The sequence below is a fragment of the Pelmatolapia mariae genome, linkage group LG7 (assembly GCF_036321145.2).
Source record: "Pelmatolapia mariae isolate MD_Pm_ZW linkage group LG7, Pm_UMD_F_2, whole genome shotgun sequence".
Taxonomy (NCBI): Eukaryota; Metazoa; Chordata; class Actinopteri; order Cichliformes; family Cichlidae; genus Pelmatolapia; species Pelmatolapia mariae.
The window spans coordinates 24,346,804-24,370,002 of NC_086233.1; the positions used below are offsets into that span (position 1 = coordinate 24,346,804).

General features: G+C 38.3%; 1 protein-coding gene across 1 annotated transcript; it reads right to left on the reverse strand.

Annotated features, from left to right (window-relative positions):
* Positions 1–764: 764 nt before the first annotated feature.
* On the reverse strand, positions 765–22,728 carry cabp7b (calcium binding protein 7b). Its single transcript, XM_063480656.1, has 5 exons — positions 22,468–22,728; positions 1,840–1,983; positions 1,641–1,753; positions 1,197–1,344; positions 765–1,100 (listed from the first exon to the last, which is right to left on the reverse strand). The coding sequence occupies exons 1-5, from the start codon at positions 22,574–22,576 to the stop codon at positions 973–975; spliced, it is 642 nt and encodes a 213-aa protein (XP_063336726.1). The 5' UTR covers positions 22,577–22,728; the 3' UTR covers positions 765–972.
* Positions 22,729–23,199: the final 471 nt, after the last annotated feature.

Sequence of the window (23,199 nt, forward strand, 5' to 3'; positions counted from 1 at the left end):
CTCAGGCATTGTAGCAGTTTGTTGAAACTGTACAGCAGCACTCTGATGCTAGCCTTAGCTCGGCAGCATGATCTTAATGAGAGTGACAGCATGCTAATGCTAATGCAGCTCACTCATTTATGGTTCATCTATCACAAAAACTGAGCAAAAATATCAACAAAATAGCAGAGAAAAAACAAAACAGGGCACCGCCAAATTCATTAGATCTCACAGCATGGGTGCCATGAATTACGTGCAACATTCATGGAAATATTTCAAGCTGGATAAAGGGGTGAACCAATCAAATCTAACTGACCGACAGACAGACAGATACATCCATTAGTAAACCAGTTTTGTGTTTTGAATTTGAGGGGCTCTTTTTTGGTATTTTTAGATCGCAGAAGGTGCTGGTTAAGTCTGTTAGACCTGATGCAAGTTGAAAGTCGTGACACACTACAGTAAACAGAGACATAAGAGACACAGCATGCAGCGCACAGTGATTTGTCCTTATGTTTTTAGCTCGATTTGAAATTACGGAGTATGTGGCCCGCTTTTGTATTGCTTTATTACTATCATTGGTGCTGTCGTTACTTGGTGCACTCCAAATGGCAGGGTTCTTGAGAGCAACATTAAATGCACTGACAAAGCACAGCTATTGTTACAACACTTGCTGCACTCTGAAATGTTGGAGTATTGGAGCCTGATTTTCTGTCTAATCTTAGCAAACATCAGCAATCTTAATGAATGAGATGTGACTTGTTTTGGATAACAATCAGCCCTTGAAATACCTTTCACTCTATTGTCTGTACTACGATTAGTGGTCACACAGAACCACTGCATGACATCATTTTATCCATATCAGAGCGACGCTATGATTGCATCATCGAGGGTGTCAGCTGTGAATAAAACCCAAAATGATAAAGTATTTTGGTTAACATTTGCATTTTCCCTGTCTGTCTGTAAATCTGTTTGTTACCAGCAGGCATCGCGTATTTACTTCATCCCTCTGCGGAGCATTTGATTCGCTGCGATGAGCATGACGCTGATGATAAATGCAATAGCGAAGGCACAAATCAGGCTTTTACGCACACAAGTGTGTTTTTCCTGTTGTGTTGGGCTTGCTGCGGAAAGAAAGGGAAGAAGAGAGAGAACAAAATTGCGTCGGCGGAGCTTTAGAAATGTATGATATACTATAAAAATTATATTATAAGACATACTATCAATGTCCACATGGGACTCTGGACTGTTCAGGTGGTTCTCCTCAGTCATGATGATGTTCTCAATGTCTTTCATAGTGAGGTGGTCACGGAAAGTATCATAAAGCAATCTCTTCAGCTCATCCACAGTCAGCTTCTGCATGTCGCACTGGGAAAACAGAAAACACCAGGAGAGGTCTAATTAGCAGAGGAAGAACTTCTGCCTTGATGCCCTTCAGTGATGCACATAAATTGCAGGTCAGCAATAAACAGCAGTGTATAAATATTTTATAGAAATCAGATATTAGAGTAATTAATTTGATTATACTCCTGATTGTAAGGAATGGGGATACCGGTGTCCACAAAATGTGATGCAGTTATCTGACTGGAGTGTAGTTTGTGAGGGCTTGATATTCAAATGACTAGATTAAACTTTATTGGTGGGGATTATGGGACAGTGCATACCTTCCAAAACACTGAGTCAAAGTCTGCTCCGTTGAACTTGTCAGGCATTCCAGCAGCAGAGAGTTTAGGACCAAGTAATGTGACAAACTCTTCAAAGCCAACCTGGCCATCGCCTGATGAAACAAGCGAAACATTGACGAGTCATTAACGCAGCTCACATGTTGGAATAATTGCAGCAGAGAGAGCAAGAGAGACCCACCATCCATGTCAAGTCTTTGGATGATAACCTCCAGCTCCACCTCATTGGGCATGTAGCCCAGTGAGCGCATGGCCATCCCCAGCTCCTGCTTAGAGATAAAGCCATTCCCATCTCTGTCAAATACTTTGAAAGCCTCACGGATCTCTGCGAAGTGGAAGAAGGCACACAGAACGAACATGTTACTGGAGGGCTATCGTTGAACTGACGGTTTTTTAACATGTTGGTTTCAGCGTCGGCGAGTAAAGGGTGTTTATTTTTAGAGTTTAAAGTAAAAGCAGCTTCAAACAGCTGCTGTGGGTCACAGCTCAAAAGGCTATAATCCCTCTGTCTTAGATGTTTGTGTTTTGAGAAAGAGGAGGCATAGCTGAATATTGAGTGTTTGAAGAGTGAAAGCAACTTTTTTTTCTCCCAGTTTCTTTATTCCATGAGCCAAAATATTTCACAATAGTAAAAATATTCATTTATTTTTTGAATAAATCCTACAGAAACGATGCTGCTCCTCCAAATGCTGACTCCAGAATAAACTCAGTTCGGTAAATGTGTGGGTAAAATGTGTGACAAGGGAAGTCTAATACAGGAAATGTCTAATACAGAAAGCTACAACCTTTTGAAACAGTACAACTAATTATCAATTGATTTTAAATGATAACGTTAAGCATGCTATCTAAAAAGAGAAACGCGAGTTGCTTGTGAATGTTCTGACCACCAGGCACAGGGAAAAGACACCCAGAACCTTCTAGCTGTGAGGCAACAGTGCTGCCCTACTGCACCACGCTGCTGGTATACACGAGTTAAACAAGTCAGAATACACCAAATTACTTTTATCTGATTTAAACCAAACAGCAGAAACTTTAAATCTAAGAGTAAATTGCCTAATTTCTTTTTGGCCAGCTGTCTCCTAATGATGCACCTTAAAAAGAAGAAGAGGTGCAAATGTGATCCTTACATTGCACTGAAGCATACAAACTTTTGCCCTTAAAGATGTACATATAGATCGGAACTGCAAAGACAGAAATAGACCTTTAGTGTACACTTTTTATGAGAGTGTAGTTTGATTGTTTCAGTAGAATATACTGAGACAGAAACGCTGCATTTTAAAATTTCAGCCCACAGAACATGACGGGAGCAATATTAAAAGTTTCAGCATCCCAGTGAGAGAAAAAAAGAGGAGATGAGTGTTTTAGCATCATGTACTGCAGTCTTTCTTTCTTCATTTAAAATGCCTAAATTTAAAATGACCACCAACAAAACCCTTCTTCAAATCTGCAAAACAGTTTACATGTTGCAAAAGCATAAAATTGCTGCAAAACTCATTACGCTCTTGTAAAATATAACTGCCTCCATAATTACCTACAAACTATCATTTTAATAAGCGCATGAAGCACTAACCACCCAATGAGTTAGTGTGTATAAATGCAAAAGACAACTGGTTGTGGCTCATCTGTGTGCAGGACATTTTTTTTTTTTTTTTAAGCAAGTAAACAACTGTGTACACAGAAAAATCCATCTGCATAAAACACACTATTAATACAAATAAGGAGAAAAGTTGTTTATCCTTCACATCATATTGCAATATTGTAGCTAGGTAGTGTTAAAAGTGTTGCCTGAAGTGAGGTATCTGAGTGAAGCTTTGCAGAAATTATTCTATAAATGTAAAGCATTTAGTTTGAGCCAGTGCTTTGGCTCCAAGTGCTAATGGTTTTGTAGATAGTGCTTCAAAAGCTATCCTTAATGCTTGAGCATTCAGACAGACTGTAATACTACACAACCATTAACAGAGAGGTGTTTGAACATGTAAGTGCACAATGTAAATTTAAATCCTCTGGTAAATAATAATGAATGGGAAATAATGAAAAAGGCAATGTTCTAGTCTTCCTGGCTAAACTATTATCTGCTTTGTTTCAGGGTTTGTTGAGGATAAAAGCAGAGCAGTTTATGCCTGTGATAGATATTTAAATGATTTCCCACTGTGATGCAGTGTTATTCTTCATTCATAGTAAGTGATCTTCTGAGCCAGTACCTGCTACTGTGGCCATAGTACAATCACTTCTGACTGCAAGCAGGTTCGTGTGTTTCTAATTAAAACTGCAACTTTTGGTAAATAATCCATAAACATTGGCATTTGGCTCCTGTCCTCACTCGGCATCACCGTATTCTGTTTGAAGTGGTGAAAAAGAGCAGTTGCACTTCAAAGGCACTGAATGCCGGTAGTTCTTTGATGTAGATCCTCAAATATACAAGACTATTGGATGCTAGCTCAGCTCACTGCTTGATTGGATGAAACAAGAAACAAAATGAACTGGAAGTATAATTTTTACATCAATATATCAATGATATTAGCCGATAACTGAGCAGTGATAGCCCGAGACACTGCAGAGAATAAAAAGGTGGAATTAACAGAACACGTAGACATCCACCTAATCCACAAGAAACCTATGAATACTTAGACATTCATCAAACACCAGCATAAGCTAAACATACACTCTTTTATCTTGAAAATTGCTTCTAAACCAAAGGGCTTGGATGAACTGTTCATATGTAAAGCATGTGATTACGCTGAGTGCTTATATGATGTAGAAAACCAATTTGCATGCGTTTATGTGACTTGGCAACCACAATTAGCATGCAAGCCCACACGAGGACGAGTACTAGCTATCCATCTTGTGCACATGAATGAGAGCAGTTTTTAAGTGATAGCTTGCAAATTGTGGTTATAGTGGCAGTGTATAATCCTCTTTAAAAAAATAAAATAAAATAAAGCACTACAAGACAAAGTCTTTGGAACGTAAATTGAGGTCCTCCTGGACAAGTGACACTGTCTGTGCCATACCTTGACACATCAGACACAACATATTTGTCTAAATTACACCCAGCAGCACTGCTTGAGTTTTGTTATCTTCCCCGAGCACCGGCCCAGATTCAGTGTTGTGACCTCTGATGCCAGTGACAAATAATGAATTCTCTTAGCCAGCTGAGCAGTGGCTGGACTACAGATTGTTTCACACACTGAGGAGTGAATATTTATCTGAAAAAAAAAAAATACACAGATGGAATCATGAGGGACACAAGTATGTGTTTACTTTGTTGAAAAATTTGATTATAATTTGCATTTTTTAACATGTAAATGTTGTTTGTCAAGATTTGATCCTCCACAGGCTAAAGCGCTTCACTATTTTTTTTTCTCCCTCATCTATTGATATCGCCAACATAATTGATTGGCTTATTTATGTAGCTGAATGTGTAGATTTACTTCTGATAAAGGCTGTCCTTTTTAAAGTTAACAGAGATTGGACGTTTGTCCAATCAATATTGACATCTTAACACACATGGTCAAGCTCATTTTGCAGAAGGAAGTACTACAACCTTATTGATGTGGTAAGACAAAGTCTCAACAAAAGTCATTGTAACATGATCACTGACAGTACTGTATCCAGCTCCTGTGTGTCACACTGGGCATGATAAAGTACTTTAAGCACCCCATTGTGAGACGTTCGTACTAACATTGCATGTTACACATCCGTGGGAAAATGTTCACTTGCAAATAAACAAATACGCACAGGGTAAACACACAATACAACAATAGCAAAGTGATGGAACTGAATTTTTACTCAAAGTGTGGAAAACATTCAGCAGACTCAGGTGTCTACTTTGAGTCCTTAATCAGAATATCTGTAACCTTGCACTGCTGTGAGGGTGCACCCACTCGGCTGTCTGAAGCCAGGTCGTGAAAATCTTTGAATCACTGATTTTTATTTATATATTTATATTCTGTCTGTATGACAGAATATTTTTAGTTAATTCTGCAATATGAGAGTGGAGGAAAACAATTTGAAAGCAATATTATCAAGCAAATTATTAATATTGGTGTGAAATAGGTTATTGCTCAAAGCAGCAACAGTAACGTGGCTCCTAAAATGCTGTGAAATGTGTCAGTGGATCAATCTAGACTAGAAGTTGAAGTGTCCCTGGGCAACACTGGAGCCCAGATGCATCCAGTGGTGTTTGTGTTTGATCGATAAACTTCTGTATATATAGAATAAATTGCCATGTGAATGAATGAACGTGGCACAAGACATTATGTAAATGTCTGACTGTTTATTGTTACATTTATTCAGACACGAAGACCGTTATGAGCCGAATCAAATGTAAACAAAGGGTCAAGGTGTTTAGTTTTTTAAGAATGACCTCATACATTATAAAAGATAGCCACTTTGGTGCCATCCACTGTTCGCCATCTTAGTGTTTTGAAAACAGATCTGCTGAGACTTATCGATCTTTCTTTTTACGAAATGGTTTTTATATTCAATATTCAACAAGATCTGAAAGTAGCTATTGAGTCCAAAGTCATCAGGCAAGTCATGATGGTGAAAATAGCATTTGGAGACCATGGCCACGACCTTTAAATGTTTGCTCTGAAGGTTGAGACCCATTAATAGTCCCCAAACCACGTCAGTCATTTGCTGTCAGTCTCCTATTGAATGGGTCAAGTTGGCATTTACATGTGATCTGAATATAACAATAAACTGATTACCTGTGATGGAAACTGCAAATCTATTGCCATGTACATACCATGAAAATCACAATAAATACAAACTTAAACTAACTTAACTATGATGCAGATGAGTTGAGCTAATCAGTGCAGATGGACTCAGATTGATTGCAACCTGTCAGCAATCCATCTGCATTTATAAATTAGATGGTAATTACTGTCAAACCTTCACCAATCTGTTTGAGGAAGAATCCATTCCCAGTTGGGATTATTTGGAAGCAAGCTATTGCCCACCCAGAGGCTGGGGGTGCTGCACACTCAACCTCTGAGCAACAACTTGGTTGCCACAACTACTTTCAAAATCGGTCTCTGAAAGCTAAAAAGTTTAATTCATCCACCAAATTTTCTAGCTGCAAGGAGGTTTCTGTCTTGTTTTTACTCTGGTGTAACAGAGCCATAAAGCCCTCAGCTAAGTGTTTTTATTTTAAAAGTCGGGAATGGAAGTCTTTTTGCCCCCTGGTGGCCATTAGAAAGAAAGCAGCTTTAAAGTATTTCTGTGCTGGCCTACTTATCAATCCATCTAAATCAATTTTTAAAAAATTATGTATTGAATGAGCACTACAGATTTAGAAAGGAGTGAACAATACAAATAAGAATTGTATTATCTTGGAAAGACAACACAAATCACAAATAAAGTAAAACTGTTTTCCGATTTGGGAGGTCCTGCTGGGATTTTACTTTTGGATGTAAAAATAACAAAAACTCTAAAACAAAAACAATTTAAAAAAAATCCAGAATCTTAGTTTTTAGCATTTGTACAATCAATCACAAAATGTCTGTTTTGTGCATGAATGATTAGGTTTTAATGAGATAAGAGAAAAAGCAGTTATGCTGTTATAGTTTAAAAGAAAGCCAACAGAAGGGCTCACGGAAATAAGTGGTGATGCATAGAAATAATATGTAATGAAATAAAAAGGGACAGCTTTTTTCATGAAGAATATATGTGTGTATCACACTTGTATCCAAATCCAAAACACAAACTGCTTCTGTTTAACTCTACAGGAAATGAGAGCAGCCATGCCTTCAGTTATTTTTTTTCTGATATCTTATGATGATAAGCTAATTTATCTAGTTATGCACGGTTTATCTAATTGTGGAATAATAAATCTCATTTTCATCATTTTATACCAAGTCTGAGCTGCTGTGATGCCCTGGGGAATATGACACATAATGTGACATGAGATCCTCTGAAAAGATCCTAAAGATCCTTTATACATTTTGTTTTTGTCTGTTTTTCTGGATGGGACGAAGGAGGCTTTAAAAATACTAACAATAACAATTTTCTCCTTTTCTGTATCGTTAGCTTCATGGATAATGCATAAATTTAGGCTGTTGTTGATGTGTGATTCATGGGTGACGGTTATTTATTATAATTTCACTTTAATAAAGCGAGGGTGGTTTTGCTTCTTGGCATAAAGGTGCGCTTATCTTCACAAATAAGGGTAGATTTGTAAAACATTCTCTTTCTTGCACATGCAGATGACAAGAAATGAACATCCTTGCTGCTGTCCATTGATTTGTGCTGCTGAGAGACGCACAGCAGGCAGCAGCTTCTACTTTGATGTGCTTTCTTATTTATCATTGATGGGAACAATGATAAATAGAAGTTAAATCAAGTGTGTTTTAAGTGTCCCATCCTTCCTGATCATGGTATAGTTCATGCTGACCAGCACAGATGGTATCCAGCAAACTGGAGCAACTGGTTTAACTTAAAAATGGAGTGTCATTTATTCAGTTCCAGACTGCACTTCAGTCAAGGTTTTGACACGAGCAGAAACCGTGTTGTGTTAAAACTTTCAGATCGACCCTACTTATTTATTCTCTGCTGTACAGTAACTTTATGTGCACGTACACTTCTGTGATGCTGCTGCAAAACTTAATTTCACTGGTAAATTAGATGGTGAAATTACACGTCTCCATAGCTACCAAGATCCCAGAGACAAAGCAGAATTAGTTTTCTTGTGATCAGTTGCGTGATTATCTCGAGAAATCAGCCTTTCATTTTCTCAGCATGACATTAACTTGTGATCCTGTTTCGTTACAAAAACTTGCAAACCCAACTGTTTGCCAAACCATCTTCAACAAATTTCTAAAACACGTCAAGTAGTCAACAAACAACGTTGATTTGTCATTGGTTGGTTTGAGCACTCTCATTGGCCTTCACACATCTTCTATTACAAAAGTTGGATGAAAGAGTCACTTGAGGGAAAGAAGTATAAAAGCATATAATAGAGGGGTATTATTGCAAACAGCCATCTGAATTTACTGAGGCAAAGGTGACAATTTCATCAAATTGTTCCATATTAATGCAAAAAGAAATACTGACTGACAATTTCCCGGCAAGTTGGACCAACAGGGTCATAGTGGTGACTGTAACCTCGATGGCTGATAGGTCTGATAATTTTTTACCTGTTGATCTGCATGTTGATCTGCATTAGTGTAGGTTATTTGAGCTAGTGGCTTCGTCCCAATATATTTAACACCGGCAGTCACTACATTTTATTCCAGTGACTGAGCATGTCATTGAAATAAAAGAAGCCACATGACACTGGCTCAAGTGCAATGCTGTCAAAATTAGGAACATGTCGTCTCAGAGTGATGCTTTTGTTACTGCACTATTGTAAACCTTTATTAGCCGGACATCCCAGTGGCTCTTTGAAACGCCTTCAGCTGGGAGTACTAACATGGACTAGAGAGTAAAATCATATTTCTCCAATATTAACTTCTCTTTATTGGCTCCCTGTACATCCAGGATGATTTAAAATCCTTCTTCTCACATACAAAGACCTCAATGATTAGGCCCAATGGTATCTTAAAGACATCACATCGTATGAATTATCCCAACAGAGCACTTTGCTTTCAGACTGCAGTTCCTAGAACAGTTTCTAGAAGCTGAAATTCAAGGGGAGGAAGCACCTTCAACTATCAGTCTACTGATCCAGGACCCCATAATCTTTTTAAAAAAATCTTTGTTTGTTTATTTGTTTCTTTCTTTCATTCTTTCTTGCTTGCTTCTAGAGCTGGATCAGATGACCCCATCCCTGCTGCTACCAGCTCATCCTGCAGAGCCCCTCTCCTTAATGACATGCATGACTGTTGCATGTCATTAACTTTTTGTCCTCTCTTTCCTCTTGTTTGTGCCTTGTCCTTTCTGCAGATCAGCATGTTCCCGATCTGCAGTTATGGGGTCCAGGTTCTTTAATAAAAATTCTTTGTTGTTTTTTAGGTTTTTTGAGATGAAATGCATTATTTTATAAAATAATGCATTTAGAGATAACTGTAAGAAATGGTCCTATATAAATAAAACTATACTGGGTTCCTTTGATTCATTTAACAGGTATGTTTGTCTTCTTTCTTAAATCACTACCTCCTTTTTTATCTAACCAAAAACTTCCAAATTTTCCCTAAATATAAGAACCTGTGTAAGCTTCAGCTGGTTTGTCTACACCGGTCACTTTAGCCAGGTCTGAGGTCAGGGCTTAAAAGTCTGTTGACCTTCCAAAAGAGCTAAAACATGAACATGAAAGCCGACAGATCCTGCTGACCTTTATGACCGCCTAACAGAGACATTCTTGGTGGTCGCTGGTGCAGCAAAAAAATAAATAAATAAAAACTTTGAAAATGGTCCATGCCCACTGAAGTCCATTGGCGGACTTTCAGTGCTGCTGACAGGGTCAGAAAAGTCACTGAGGTTCCTTTACTTAAATCATAATGTGTTTAAAAGCGTGCAGGAGATAAACATGACCAAATATGACACTTTTTTGCATAACAATTAAGAAAATAAATAAATAAAAAGAGATATTAGACAGAGATAGCAGAATTGCAAATGTATAAATGCAACCACAATTCCAAAAAATCTTGGTTATCTATGAAAACTGTGAATATAAACAGAATGAAGTGCTTTGCAAAAGACATATCAAATGTTTAAACTGAGAAAATGTACCATTTTGGCTCAGTTTGAATTTGATGGCAACAATGTAAAAAAAAAAAAAAGTTGGGACAGGGCCATGTTTGCTACTGTGTAGCATCCTCTCTTCTTTTAACAACAGTGCATAAATGTCTGGGAACTGAGGAGACCAGCTGGTGGACTTTTGGTGTTCAACAGTGCTCAACAGTCCTGGATCTTCTTTTTCATTTCATGTTGCGCTAAATGTTTTCAGTTGTTGAAAGGTCTGGACTGCAGGCTGTCCACTTCAGTCTCCTGCATTATGAAGCCATCCAGCATGAAATTTAGGATCATCCTGCTGAAATAGTCATCCCCTGAAAAATACTAGTCTGTTTGGGAGCATATGTTGGTGTAAAACCTGTGTATACCTCTCAGCATCGATCTCGTTGCAGATTTCAGGTGCCAATTCCATATGCACTAGTGCACTCACATACCATCAGAGATGCAAGCTTTTTTACTGAGTGCTGTTAACAAGCCAGATGGTCCTTCTCCTTTTTACTCCATATTTTCCATAAAGAATTTTAAAAATGAGTTCTCTGACAACAGAACAGTTTTCCACTTTTCCTCAGTCGATTTTAAATGAGCTTTGGCCCAGAGAAGCCTGGCCTTTCTGGATTGTCATTGCTGCTTCACACTTGGCTTTTTCTTTTCCTTCTTTGCATGATTGAGCTGTTTTTAAAATGCAGTGCTACCTGAAGGCCCAGAGATGACAGGTGTCCCACACTGAGTTTCATCCTTGCACGCAGAGATTTCTCCAGATTCTCAAAATCTTTTGATGATATTATGACTGTTGTGAGATTATTAGGCTATCATATGTTACCTTATATCTGTAATCAAAGTAGTTGAATTATGATACTGTGGTAGGTCATATTATAGCCCTTAGTCTAGATTGTGTGATGTGTATGTAGTTTAGTTTCCATTATACTTCTGAGTTAAAAGAATGTGACAATTATTAGATTTGTTAGATAGGTGTGTATTATCCTGTACCATTGATCTGCTGTGAATGTGTTACACTGTTTCTTGACATTTCATACTGCTGAATCATGAAGAGAATGTTGGGTGCAGAAGGCCTTGTTGTTCTGATAGTAGAAGAGACAGACCACATTCCATACCACCACCTTGTTGGGAGCAGAAAAACAAGGAGCCGAGGTCATAACTTAGGCGCCGTGTGAGAGAAAGAATGTGAATGTTTAGGCTTTTACGACTAGGTGGGGGCCACTAGAGGCTATAAGAGCTTGAGTAACCCTCCACCAGTTTGAGATTTGCTGTGACCCTCTGCATGCATGTCTCCCCATCCGGATGGTTTGTGCACATAAGTGTTAAATTGTATGGAAATAAATAATTGTTGATTGAGCATTTATACACCGAGTATTGTCCTTCCTTCAGCCCAAAGATTAAAAGAATTGGGAGATTTTAACACTGTACATTATATTCCAAGTCTTTGCAGTTTTATAGCGAGGAACACTGATCAGTAGTTCGTTAGCAATTTGTAGATGCAGTATTTTGTAGATTAGTGAACCTTTGTCCACCTTTACACCTGAGAAGCTCTGCCTCTCTAAGATGCTCTTCTTATAATAACTCATGTTACTGACCTGTTGCAAATTACCCAATTAGTAGCAAAGATTTACTCCAGCTGATTATGTTTTGTACTGTTGCTTGTGCAGCCTTTTGTTGCCCCCAGACCAAATATTTTTAGACATGTTGCTGCCATCAAATTAAAAAACAACTAATACTTTTCTTAAAATGGTACATTTTCTCAGTTTAAATATTTAATATATTTTCTGTGCTACATTGTGAATAAAATATGGGTCTATGAAATCTGTTTTTATTTACATGTTAAACAGCATCCCTAATTTTATGGATGTGGGGTTGTTTATGATCTTTATATTTCGAAGGTAAATCTTTTATTTTGTCATGTTTAATAGCTAAATTATAATTAATGAGACTGCAACTATGTGAAGTAAAAAATACTCACCATAAATGATCCTTATTGTTAGTGTATCATAGCACAGCATGTGTTAAAATTAGCACTTTCTAGAAAACAAACCTCCTCTAATATTTATATGAGAACAACTGATTGATGATGGCCTCCCTTTGAGCTCTGTAGCTCAGTTTGGTGAATTGCTCAGCCATTTGTTACTAAATAATACCGATAGCATGGAACTCCTCCACTGTGTCATTGCTGCCGAGATTTCCAAAGAGAAGAGATGCCTGGGATTTGTGTATTTATTTCCTCGTTTATATTTTATCAGCTAATTCTTCTTTAGTCTGCAAGCAGTGTGGATGGCTTATAGTTACTGTAACCTTTCCTCAGCGCTCTCAGTCACATCTAAGTGCTTGAGCTGAGTGAACCCATCACACCATAAGTACTGATGAAGGGACCCATTGAAAAATAAAGATAACAGGACAGAGAGTAGCTAAAAGATACCTCTTTCACATTGCTTCTCATGCATGGGAGGAGATAATGTAAATGCTGGAGGTTCAGAGGAAGCGACTGCTGCCTTCAGAAGAAAAAAACACAAGCAGTGTTATCCTCGAGAAAAGGTATCGACCATGCACTACCACCGCTGAGAAAGCCCTACTGTGATTGTCCAGTTTACTGCAAAAAAAAAAAAAAAAAAACCAACCCTCTTCACCTTCAGTAATGATCATGACATTGAACGATACGATAATAGAGCTGTTACAGCGGGGGGTAGATGAAGAAGTCTCTTTGCTCCACAGGAAGTGAACAGAAGAGAATAACAACGGCCTCTTTTCACCGCGCCGAAGTCACTGCTTGAACATGACTTCACACTTCGCAATATGTTCCATCTCACCACATTATTAAAGCTCATTTCATGTGTCAGACTCACGCTCAGGTCTCATATCAGATGTCAAATTTACGTGAGTCTAAACCAGATGAATTGCATATTTACATGTGTCCAGTCACATTCAGAGGCTACATTTGCATAGGAGAAAGGAGACTCGGGCCTTCCTGCTAATTGCACCCTGTTAGTCAGGATCAAACAGGACCTTTTGTGTCAGCCAGTTGCTGGGATGAAAGGGATGAAAATAAAGGCGTTACTTGATTCTTTTCCAGAATAAATGGGAATCTTAAATTAGGCACCTTTCTCCGGCAACCTCAGATTGCATGTCCAGAGGTGACAAGAGAAAGTCGCTGGCACTAATTGACATGCTCTACTTAAAAGTAAAGTTTTGGTCAACAAATGAGGAGCGCAGTCTTCTTATTAAAAGAAGACTTCTGGTGGAAAACAGTTTAGAAGGTAAAAAAAGAAGAAAAAAGAAATCAGTGGGAGAGATGAGTCACATCTACTCATTAAATAATTCACCTTCCCATGGGAATATGTCAGTAATAGTATGATGACACCCGTGACATCCGTCATTCTCATACTACATGTGAGTCATATTAATCAGTATCCAGAGAGAGCTCTGCTAATGCATTAGAGCAAAAGTAGGTCGGCACATAATACAAATGCTGTCAAAATAATGTGACTTTTAACATCACTAAATAATCTTAATAGCTGCTTAGAGCATGATTATATTGAATCAAAAAACCCCAACTGATTCCAGGTGACTAACCCCCCCCCCAACATTAGCAGGCACCTAACTGGGATTTAAGGGTTTGCAGGGGAACAAACAGTGAATTAATTTGTTCGGGGAGCTCCAGACTTTGCTCTATTGTCCAGCACACAAACAAAGGAGCAGTTTAAATACTCATTTTTACACACCTTAATTGGCTCTGTCCCAGCTTATCGCAAATAACGAGAAAAATGTGAGTTCATGCAGTGCGGATGCATGTAGAAAGTGTCGAGGGGACACAACGAGTACAGAGTGACACCCTCACACCCCTGTTGTTATCTGTCCTGATGTGTGAACTGAGCGCTTCAAAAATATGATAACGATCAATTGTGATGTGGCAAAAAAGATGCACTAACCCCATAGTGTACAGCAGTGAGACGGATTAATACACAAATCACCTTATAAAACTACAACATTTTAATCTACTTACTTGCTTCTGCAGATTTGTAGCCTGCATGTATTGTTACACTTACACAAACATGCCATCACCGAACACAGTGATGATGCCCTGCACGAGCCCGGCATGTATGAGAGTTCCTGCTGTGTAAAAGTACTTAAAATGACTACCTGCAGCTCTTTGTGGGCTGAGTTGAAAACATGTGACTGGTTTCTTTCAGGAAAATTATTGAGAATTACAGCTTAACTTTATTAGCTTTTGTTTTGAACTTATCAGACAGACAGCACAGATTTGTCTTCAACTGATGTCTTTTGTTAGGGAAGTGTTGATTTTCTGCCCTTATCTTGTTTTTCTTCTTTTTCCATGCTGTTTAATGATATTCAGGTTTTTATACACATTGTCATTACTAATTTTCTCATGTTTTTCATAATAACAGAAAAGGAAAGTGGAGTTTTTAACAAACAGACTGATTAACTTTACTGTTTAGAATATGCAAACTTCTCCTCCAGTGATATGGATGCATTGCTGGGTCATATTAGGACAAAATTTACCATTTCAAGTTATTTAAGACTGACGTTGACCTTTAACTCGACCTGTAGGATTCTACTAACAACAACATAGAATTATTATGCTAACTGGCCACTTTATTAGGTACCTGATTAGATTAATGCAAATCAGTCTATCACTTGAAAGCAACTCGATCAATTTACGTAGAGGCAACCTGCTGAAGTTCAGTCTGAGCCCACAAAACAAGGAAGAAAAGTGAATGAAGTGACTTTAAAAGTGGCATGGTTTCTTCAGAAACTGCAACCAGGATTTCTCCCTACAACCATCTCTAGGGTTTATGGTGAAAGCTACTTTCAACTGCTCCCTTAGTCACATGAGAGAGCCACAGTGGGTAGCTTCGGATGTTTTGATTTGGCAGATCTTTACTCTTCCTGACGCAACTCCAAAGGGATTTGTATTTCCTCGTCTAATTAAACTGGGAATCTTTTGCTTGTTAGGCAACTGTATAAACCATTGCACTACACAACCAGGAGAGCATATCCAGTGAGTGGCATTTTTCAGTTAAAATGCCTCGTTTATCCCAGAGTTGAGAGGAGAATGGCCAGATTGCTTCAAGCTGATAGGAAGGCAACAGTAAGTTGCTGTGCTGAACAGCATCTCTGAATGCTGACCCGTGGAGAAGATTGGCTACAGCAGCAGAAGTCTACACCGGGTACCAGTCCTGTCAGCTAAGAACAAGAAACCAAGGCTACAGTTCACACACGCTCCCCAAAACTGGACAGCAGAAGTCTGGAAAAATACTACCTGCTCCGATGAGTCTGCAACATTCAGTATGAATCCATCCTGCCTTCCATTAATAATTTAAACTGCTGGTGGTAGTGTAATGGTGTAGGGGATATTTTCTTGGCACATCATGGGCCCTTTAGTACCATCTGAGTATCATTTAAATGCCACAGCTTACCTGAGTATTGTTAATGACCATTTACGAGCACAGTGTACCCATCTTCAGATGGCTGCTTCCGGCTGGCTGACACACCATGTCACAAAGCTCAAATCAAACTGGTTTCTTGAAAGACAATGAGTTCACTGTTCTCAAATGTCCTCCACAGTCACTAGATCACAATCCAATAGATAACCTTTGGGATGTAGTGGAACAGGAGATCTGCTGTAGCCCATCTTCTCCACGGTTCAGCACAGCAACTTACTGTTGCCATCCTATCAGCTTGAAGCAATCTGGCCATTGGGTGTGCTTCAACCAATTAAGACAGTTCTGAAGGCCAAAGGCGGTCTAAATCAATACTAGAAGGATGTACCTAATGAAGTGACCAGTGAGAGTATATTTTTGCCACCAGTTGAGTGTTTATTAGCTCAATGTTTGAGCATTTCCAAGCTCAGTATAATGATGTGAATGAAATATGGCTGTTGCCTAGCGGCAGACAAGGGGGATTAAGGACGCAGTTTCATAATTAACGTCTTGTGATAGTGTTGTTATTTGAAATTGTGAATCTCTCTGTCCGGCTGCAACATTAATGACCAGATCTTTGACCACGCAGAAAGCTACATTAAACACACAGCTCATGATTATTGTTTTTAAACCTTATTGCTTACAAGTGTAACACCTGATAATAATGTTCAGCTATAACTCATTCATAAGACTTTAGTTAACAATGAACTACAGTTTACATTATGTTTAGGGATGTTTGATAAGTGCCAACACAAATCTGTTGTAAGTGAAATTTGTGATCGTGAACAAATTATTAGCAAATGATTAAAAAAATAAAACATTCAGACATTGAATTCTTTGTAAGTCGGATGTGAGTATTAACTGTAGCGTCTCTTTATAACAATTTTATTGTGAACAAATGATGAATAAGTCATGAGTAAAGCTTATTTTTTGATGAGCTATTACTTTTAAGTTAGTCTCTTATAAGCACAATAAATGATTGTGCTATTTTTAAATCAGTTTGTCTTTTTAAAACATTTCTTTTAATATTCTGGCATTTTCTTGTGAAGCACTTTGAGATGCTTATCTTAAAAGGTGCTACAGAAAGACAATTTGACTTACTTATTTACCTACAAATTACATTAAATTTATGAATGATGTAACGCCAGCAGATTGTAACGTGTCAGTGTTAAAGAAATTCATCACATAGGTTCTGTGTCAAGTGGGATCTGGCCTCAGTCTGAACCTTTGCACCATCTGTGACCTGCCAGGGAGGCTCCTACAATGCATCACTTATTAACGATGTAGTCATAATTTGTTCATGGTCATGTTCTAATTTAAACTTATAGATGGCTTGATGATTTCTTAATACAACTCTGTATATTAATGTATTGCAAATGATGATCATTAAAGCTTATAAATGATGGAATTACTACAAAGCGTTACCTGCATATGTACAGAGCATGTCCAGCCTCTGTCCTGACCACTGTCACTGTATGTGTATAATTAGGCACCTGCAATACAGTAACACAACCAACATAACACATATAATGCCTGCTTACAATGTTGCAGCAAAAAGGAACTCCATTTGTAAGCACAAAAGACAACAGCTTTGCATACAAAGTGGAAGAAGGCCTGCACTCCACTACAATGCTTGACGTCTGGGGGATTCTCCTGCTGGCTGCGATCTATAAATATTGTTCACATTCTCTGTCGGTGATGCACCGAGGAACGATACAAGCTCGTAGAGACCTCCAAGAGTTTAACTGGCAGGAAGTCACGGCTGTTTTCAGCCATAAAAAGAGTGTCTTATCTGTGCCAGCACATGTGTAGTTAAAGCACCAGTTTACTCTGGGTTATGGGGTGTGTTTTAGACATTTTAATACTGACATTGCAAGATCATGTCTTAATAAAATGATAATTTGCATAATTATCAGAAAATGTTGTATATTTCATTCTGGTAATCCATAAATGCTGATAAAATGTCAATAAAGACCCACAGACTCTGTCTGTTACCTCATGTACAGTGCTTAACAAATTAATTAGAGCACCACTCAATGTAAGGCTCACACCACAGCTGCCATAAATTAACAGCATTGATAATTAATACAATAATTTTTTATGTTGCTTTAATAGTTAATCCACCTGTGTGTGCAAGCTCCTTAATGCTAAAACACAATTACTGTTGTTATTCATGAATTTTTAAATTTACCGTTATACAAAAAAGCAGACAAAAGGGTAAATCACCCTATCATTTTCAATTAAGATGCCAAATTACAGGTACTTACGTGCATTCCTGAACAGACAAATTAGTTTTAGCGCTTGAATTTTATACTTGATTAATTCTAACTTCTCAAATTTGGGAATAAAAACATGGATTCAGTTTGCTATTTGCCTAAAAAATAATAATAATAATAATAATATAATATTTAATTGTATAGGCGTTTTTAAAAAAAACAAACATTTTCTTTACTTATTCTTTTGACAGGTGGTCTAATAAATTTGTTAAGTATTGTACATGTACATACTGCTGTATACAATATACATTTTTGAGTGTTTTATTTATTTGTGTAATTATGAATTGGATCAATTCCAATATGAGCATTAGAGGTTATCCCAGTCGGTCATGTATAATGAGCTGCACTTGGCTCTGGACCTGGGATTTAATATAGTGCTTATTAAATAGAGAGAAACTTGGCACTGCATAATGTCCACATAGACATTCACCTAACAGTGTTTACAGGATAAACGCACACATAAATGTTTCATGGGTTTCTTCAGAGACATGATTAAATATAGTGATTGCTGCCATGTCATTAACATAATGGCTTAATTATCAAATATAATTTGTGATGAATTAGGCAGTTTTTTATTCCACGGATACAGAGAGCGTACCCAACACCACATTGCCCAGATTAGGATTTTTAAAAGATGATTTAATCATGAGTTAAACCGATCCAGTTTTACATGAGGGATCTACAGATCTCAGATATACAAATGCGCACTGATTTCTAAGAGGCGGGAGTACGGCTGCTTTTACAATAGTGTGGCTTCATATCAGGCTTTATGACAAGTGCGTGACACAAGGGCAGAGAAAAGGGTAGGAAGCCTTGCTGCCGGCTCTGCCCACCTAGGCAACCATCTGTTCGAAAAACATTCCCTGGAATCTGCATATCCATTAAGAGCTACCACCCCTAATCAGCCTCCCTCAACTTCACCCAGTCCAGAGGATGTCCTCTCCATTCAAGTCTCTGTAATCCTCACTGTTGTCATTCCTACTGATGCATTTACTTGCTCGTATAGTTTTCAAGAAACAGTGTCAGTTACTGCCTGGTTTGGTTGTTGGAGGGGTGGAAGGGATGTCATTATGTTGCACTTAAGACTGTGATCCAAATAAAATGGCAGCTTAAAATGGCAAAGTCTTAAGATGACAGGATTATAAAGATTTATATATAATCTCTGTTGAGTGTTGATTCTACCACTGAAATAATTAGAACTTCTTTTTCATTTTATTGGTTATATTCATCCAATTGCAGCATAAAATCAGCCAACACGTGATTCTGTAGTATCTGACTCAGTTTTAAGTTAATGCCATCTTCAGCTGTTCTTAATTTAAACTTTACATTATATTTTAAAGAAGTTAGGTCATTCCTTACATCATAGTAAATTATATCCTCATTTAAGGTCCCTAGGTCTTGTCGTAAAATAACCTTAATGCACATAATATTTAGTCAATGAAAAAAACAGAGGCACTGCAGTTCATGGTGCTTCTGTGGTACCACTGATGGTTCTGTTAATGGGAAAATCTGGTGTTTGATAGCTATACATTTTTAAACTCAGATGAAGGATGGAGGTCAAAGGGTGATGTTTTTTATCCTCTCTGAAATCTGTTGCTGCCCACCTTTTTTCAAATATGTGACTGAACAGCTGTTGGAAAATCAGATCTCACCTCATGCCCACAAATCATTAACAGTTTTCTGCATATGAATATGAAGAACTTGTGAACAGAGAACAAGCTATCTGATATTTCACTTTCAGTCCCCTGGTACATCCCTCTAAAGTTCTAAAGATGAGTGATGTTTGAACAGATTTGGGGTTTTTTCTAAAACCCTCTGAAAAGGTCACATTTGTAGAAAATCTCAAAGGTACTGGATATTATGTGAAGATGAATAATATTATTTTTTGGAGCTTTTTAAAAATATATCTGCATTCGCAAACAAAGACCGTCGCACAAAACAAAAAGTCTTGGCCTGAGTTTCTAGTGGCTACACCAGAGATTCAGATAAAACTCCCCCCACAGGCTAAGTGCTCAGTTCCATTTTGCAGATCCACTACACAACATTTTTCCCCATCTTGCCTGAACTGTAGGGGTCACTGTGTTTCAGCTAATGAGTGGGGGGTTGTTTAGACAATGCATCTTGCAGCTCTTATGCTGCTGGTTTACTGGTACAGGAGAAAATCAATCAACACTAAAACTTGGAGGTAAAGTGAAACTCTTTAACTTGTTTGTCTGGGACGGGTTGTTCTATGTACTGTCCATGTTGCAGCACGTGTCATTGCACAGGATGCAAGGTCCTCTTGTCCTTGTATTGTGTTTTTTTTTTTTTTTTGTGTATTCCAAAGTGGCAGTCGACACGTGCCTGAAACAATGTCACCAAGAAAAAAGTCCCATTGATTTAACTGCACAACTCATCGCCTGCATGCTCTTCACTACTAAAAACTGATTTACTGCTATTATAGTTTCTGTGAGCTTGATGATGAGTTTAGATGTTAGGATACACGTAGAGACAAAATGGAGGCTTGCGTAAGTTATTGGCAGCATGGCACAGTGAGATAACATTTTATGAAGCATAAAATGTTATCTGTGTTTTATCAGGTTTGTTTTTCTGACTGTGACAGACTCACTGAATCAAGGATCATTCTAAACATGTCCAGTTGCACTTGGAGTATATATGTGCACCTTGCAAGAAAAAAAAGATTATCATAAATATGATTAGAGAAAGTAATTACGTGAGCTGTGCAATCAGGGAACTTCTGCCCCAATATAATTAAAGATTTTGTGGATGAAACAACATTTATAGTCTGATTTTCGGACCTCTATGAAGAGAGGGGGGATTTTTCAGAAACCCTGGACTGCAGCAGACCAAAAAGGTTCATTTAGGCAGTGCTGCAGCTCCCTCAGAGTGCGTTAAGGTGGCGCAGCAGTGGTATAAAGGGTAAGTGGGAGGCTGCAGATTCAAAGCCTTGGACTGGCTCTGTGCTGGTAAACAGGAGAGGTTCATCTTAAACTCTCTTGCCTCCCTCATCAACTTACAGTGCTCTTTAATGCATTTTACCTGCCACTGGAGCAGGTGAAAACAGGAAGATTACTTGTTTACTGTGGGCACTGCTAGGGTGTGAGGCCATGCAAACGTAGCAGTGCATTACGTGCTCAGTGAATCCTCCCTGCAGTAAATACATTCATGGTTCAGTGGTCTGTCTTACTCTGAATATTTAATGACTCAATTAGTAAACTACAATTTGGAAAGACTCTCCCAATACCTGAAAAGCTGCATGGCTGTTGATGACACCACCCGCCAACATTTTACTGCTGTTGTTCTATTCTTGCTTTTCCATAGTCAATCTTTTAATTTAATTTATATTGTGTCTGCAGATAGCGGATTTTCAATGTCAAATGAGTGGCTCGAAGCAAGGGCAGGCAGCCACTTGTGAGGCCCGGGCAACCTACAGACAGAAGAAAGGGGAAATGGAATTCCCTATGCATAAAAGACTTGGCAATATCAAATCTGATCTGACTTATCTCTTTATTGTAGTCTGCCTGGCTTTGTTCCAAATCGCTGCCAAGTGTGCATTCTCATTGTGAGGACCATTTTTGCAAAACAAAACCTCCATTTTTAACAACTCGGCCCTACAGTTACAATAGCAAGTGTGAATTTAATGCTTAAGTGAATCTTTCACTTGCCCTTTCCGTACAGCATGAAAGCTTCTTTTCTTCTTCTTCTTCTTCTTTTCTGGTTAATGCAATTCATAAAAGATGAGATGATGCAATTTATGGATCAAAATGAGTCCATCGTTCAATCTCATTGATGAGTTTTGTCTGCCTTCGATTTTCAAGTAATCTGCAGTTTTATATTTATGAGTTTGACATTCATTATAGTGTTTTTGTCCATTCCTGGATCTTTCCCTTTTAACAAAATTTAGAGTCCCTCTACTCGTCAGTCTGTGTCTCAGTCTTGGCTGGATGAGTAAATAACAGCAGGTGCAACGGAGTCTCATAGAGGTCAGGGGTACAGCCGAGAAATGCAGTGTATAAACATGCAGTTTACTCACAATATAATATCCCGTCGCTGTGATTAGATGATAAATTGAAATTTCTGGTTGATGTATGAATGGAAAAAACACGATTAACTATTTCTACAGCTTAATTTTGTGCCAAAAATCATAAGCAAGAAAAAAAGTAAGAGCATACAGTTTGTCAGTATTTTCCCCAGCACAAAACTATAAACCATCTAGATCTTACACACAGAGATCTGGTGTCGGATTTGTTGAAAAGGTTATACAGCGCACACCCTCTGGAGCTCTCCAGGGTCCTGATTTGGCAGCTGAACTTCAAATTCGGGAGTTACTGCTGTTATCGTTACTGTCACTGGTTGAAACCATGCTCAAAGCAAGCAAACAGACAGATAGCAAAAAACAACAAGCCTCACCTTCCACCTCATCCTCAGGCAGGTTAACAGGGGTCCGGTAGGTGAGGACATCTGGAATAGTGCAAAGTCCCTTGTACATGAACCTGGTGGTCACAGCACGCACTGGCATTTCTGCGAGGGAAAAGCAACAACTGTGTCTCGATCTTCATATAGCCTCGCTCTCCGGAGTTTTGACAGATCCTTTGCTACTGTCCTTGATCTTTTAGGCAAAAGAAACTCAAGCAAATGAAACAAGGTAAACCTTCCCTCAGCGGAGTTCAACCTTCCTTATTGTCGGCGAGGGCAGAAAACATGAGTAAAATCACCTCGACTGAAAATGCAGATTGTAAATCGCGGTTGGTTTCAGTGCACAGCCCCTTGCAGCGTGTTGTGATCAAGACACGAGGCGAAAAGGCAAATAAAATTGGCGTGTAAAACTTTTACTTCATAGCCTGTTGAGCAAAGCGACAGTATGTCTAGAGCCCTAAATAAAGCCTCAAACGAGCAAATATTTGGCTTATATTAAAGTCAAGATCCAAATCAACGAGATAAACAGGCTAATTTGCAATTCTTCCAATGCTCCTGCATCACAGCATTAAAACGAGGAAAAGAAACACGTAAAAAGAAATGGGAGAAAAATTCTACCCTAAAAAGATAATTTACCTATAATATTTCTTACTGATTCCTATAAGGAGTCTTGATCTTTTAAATAGTCTGTTCCCGGTATAGTCTGCCTCACTTTTCTTCCCCGTT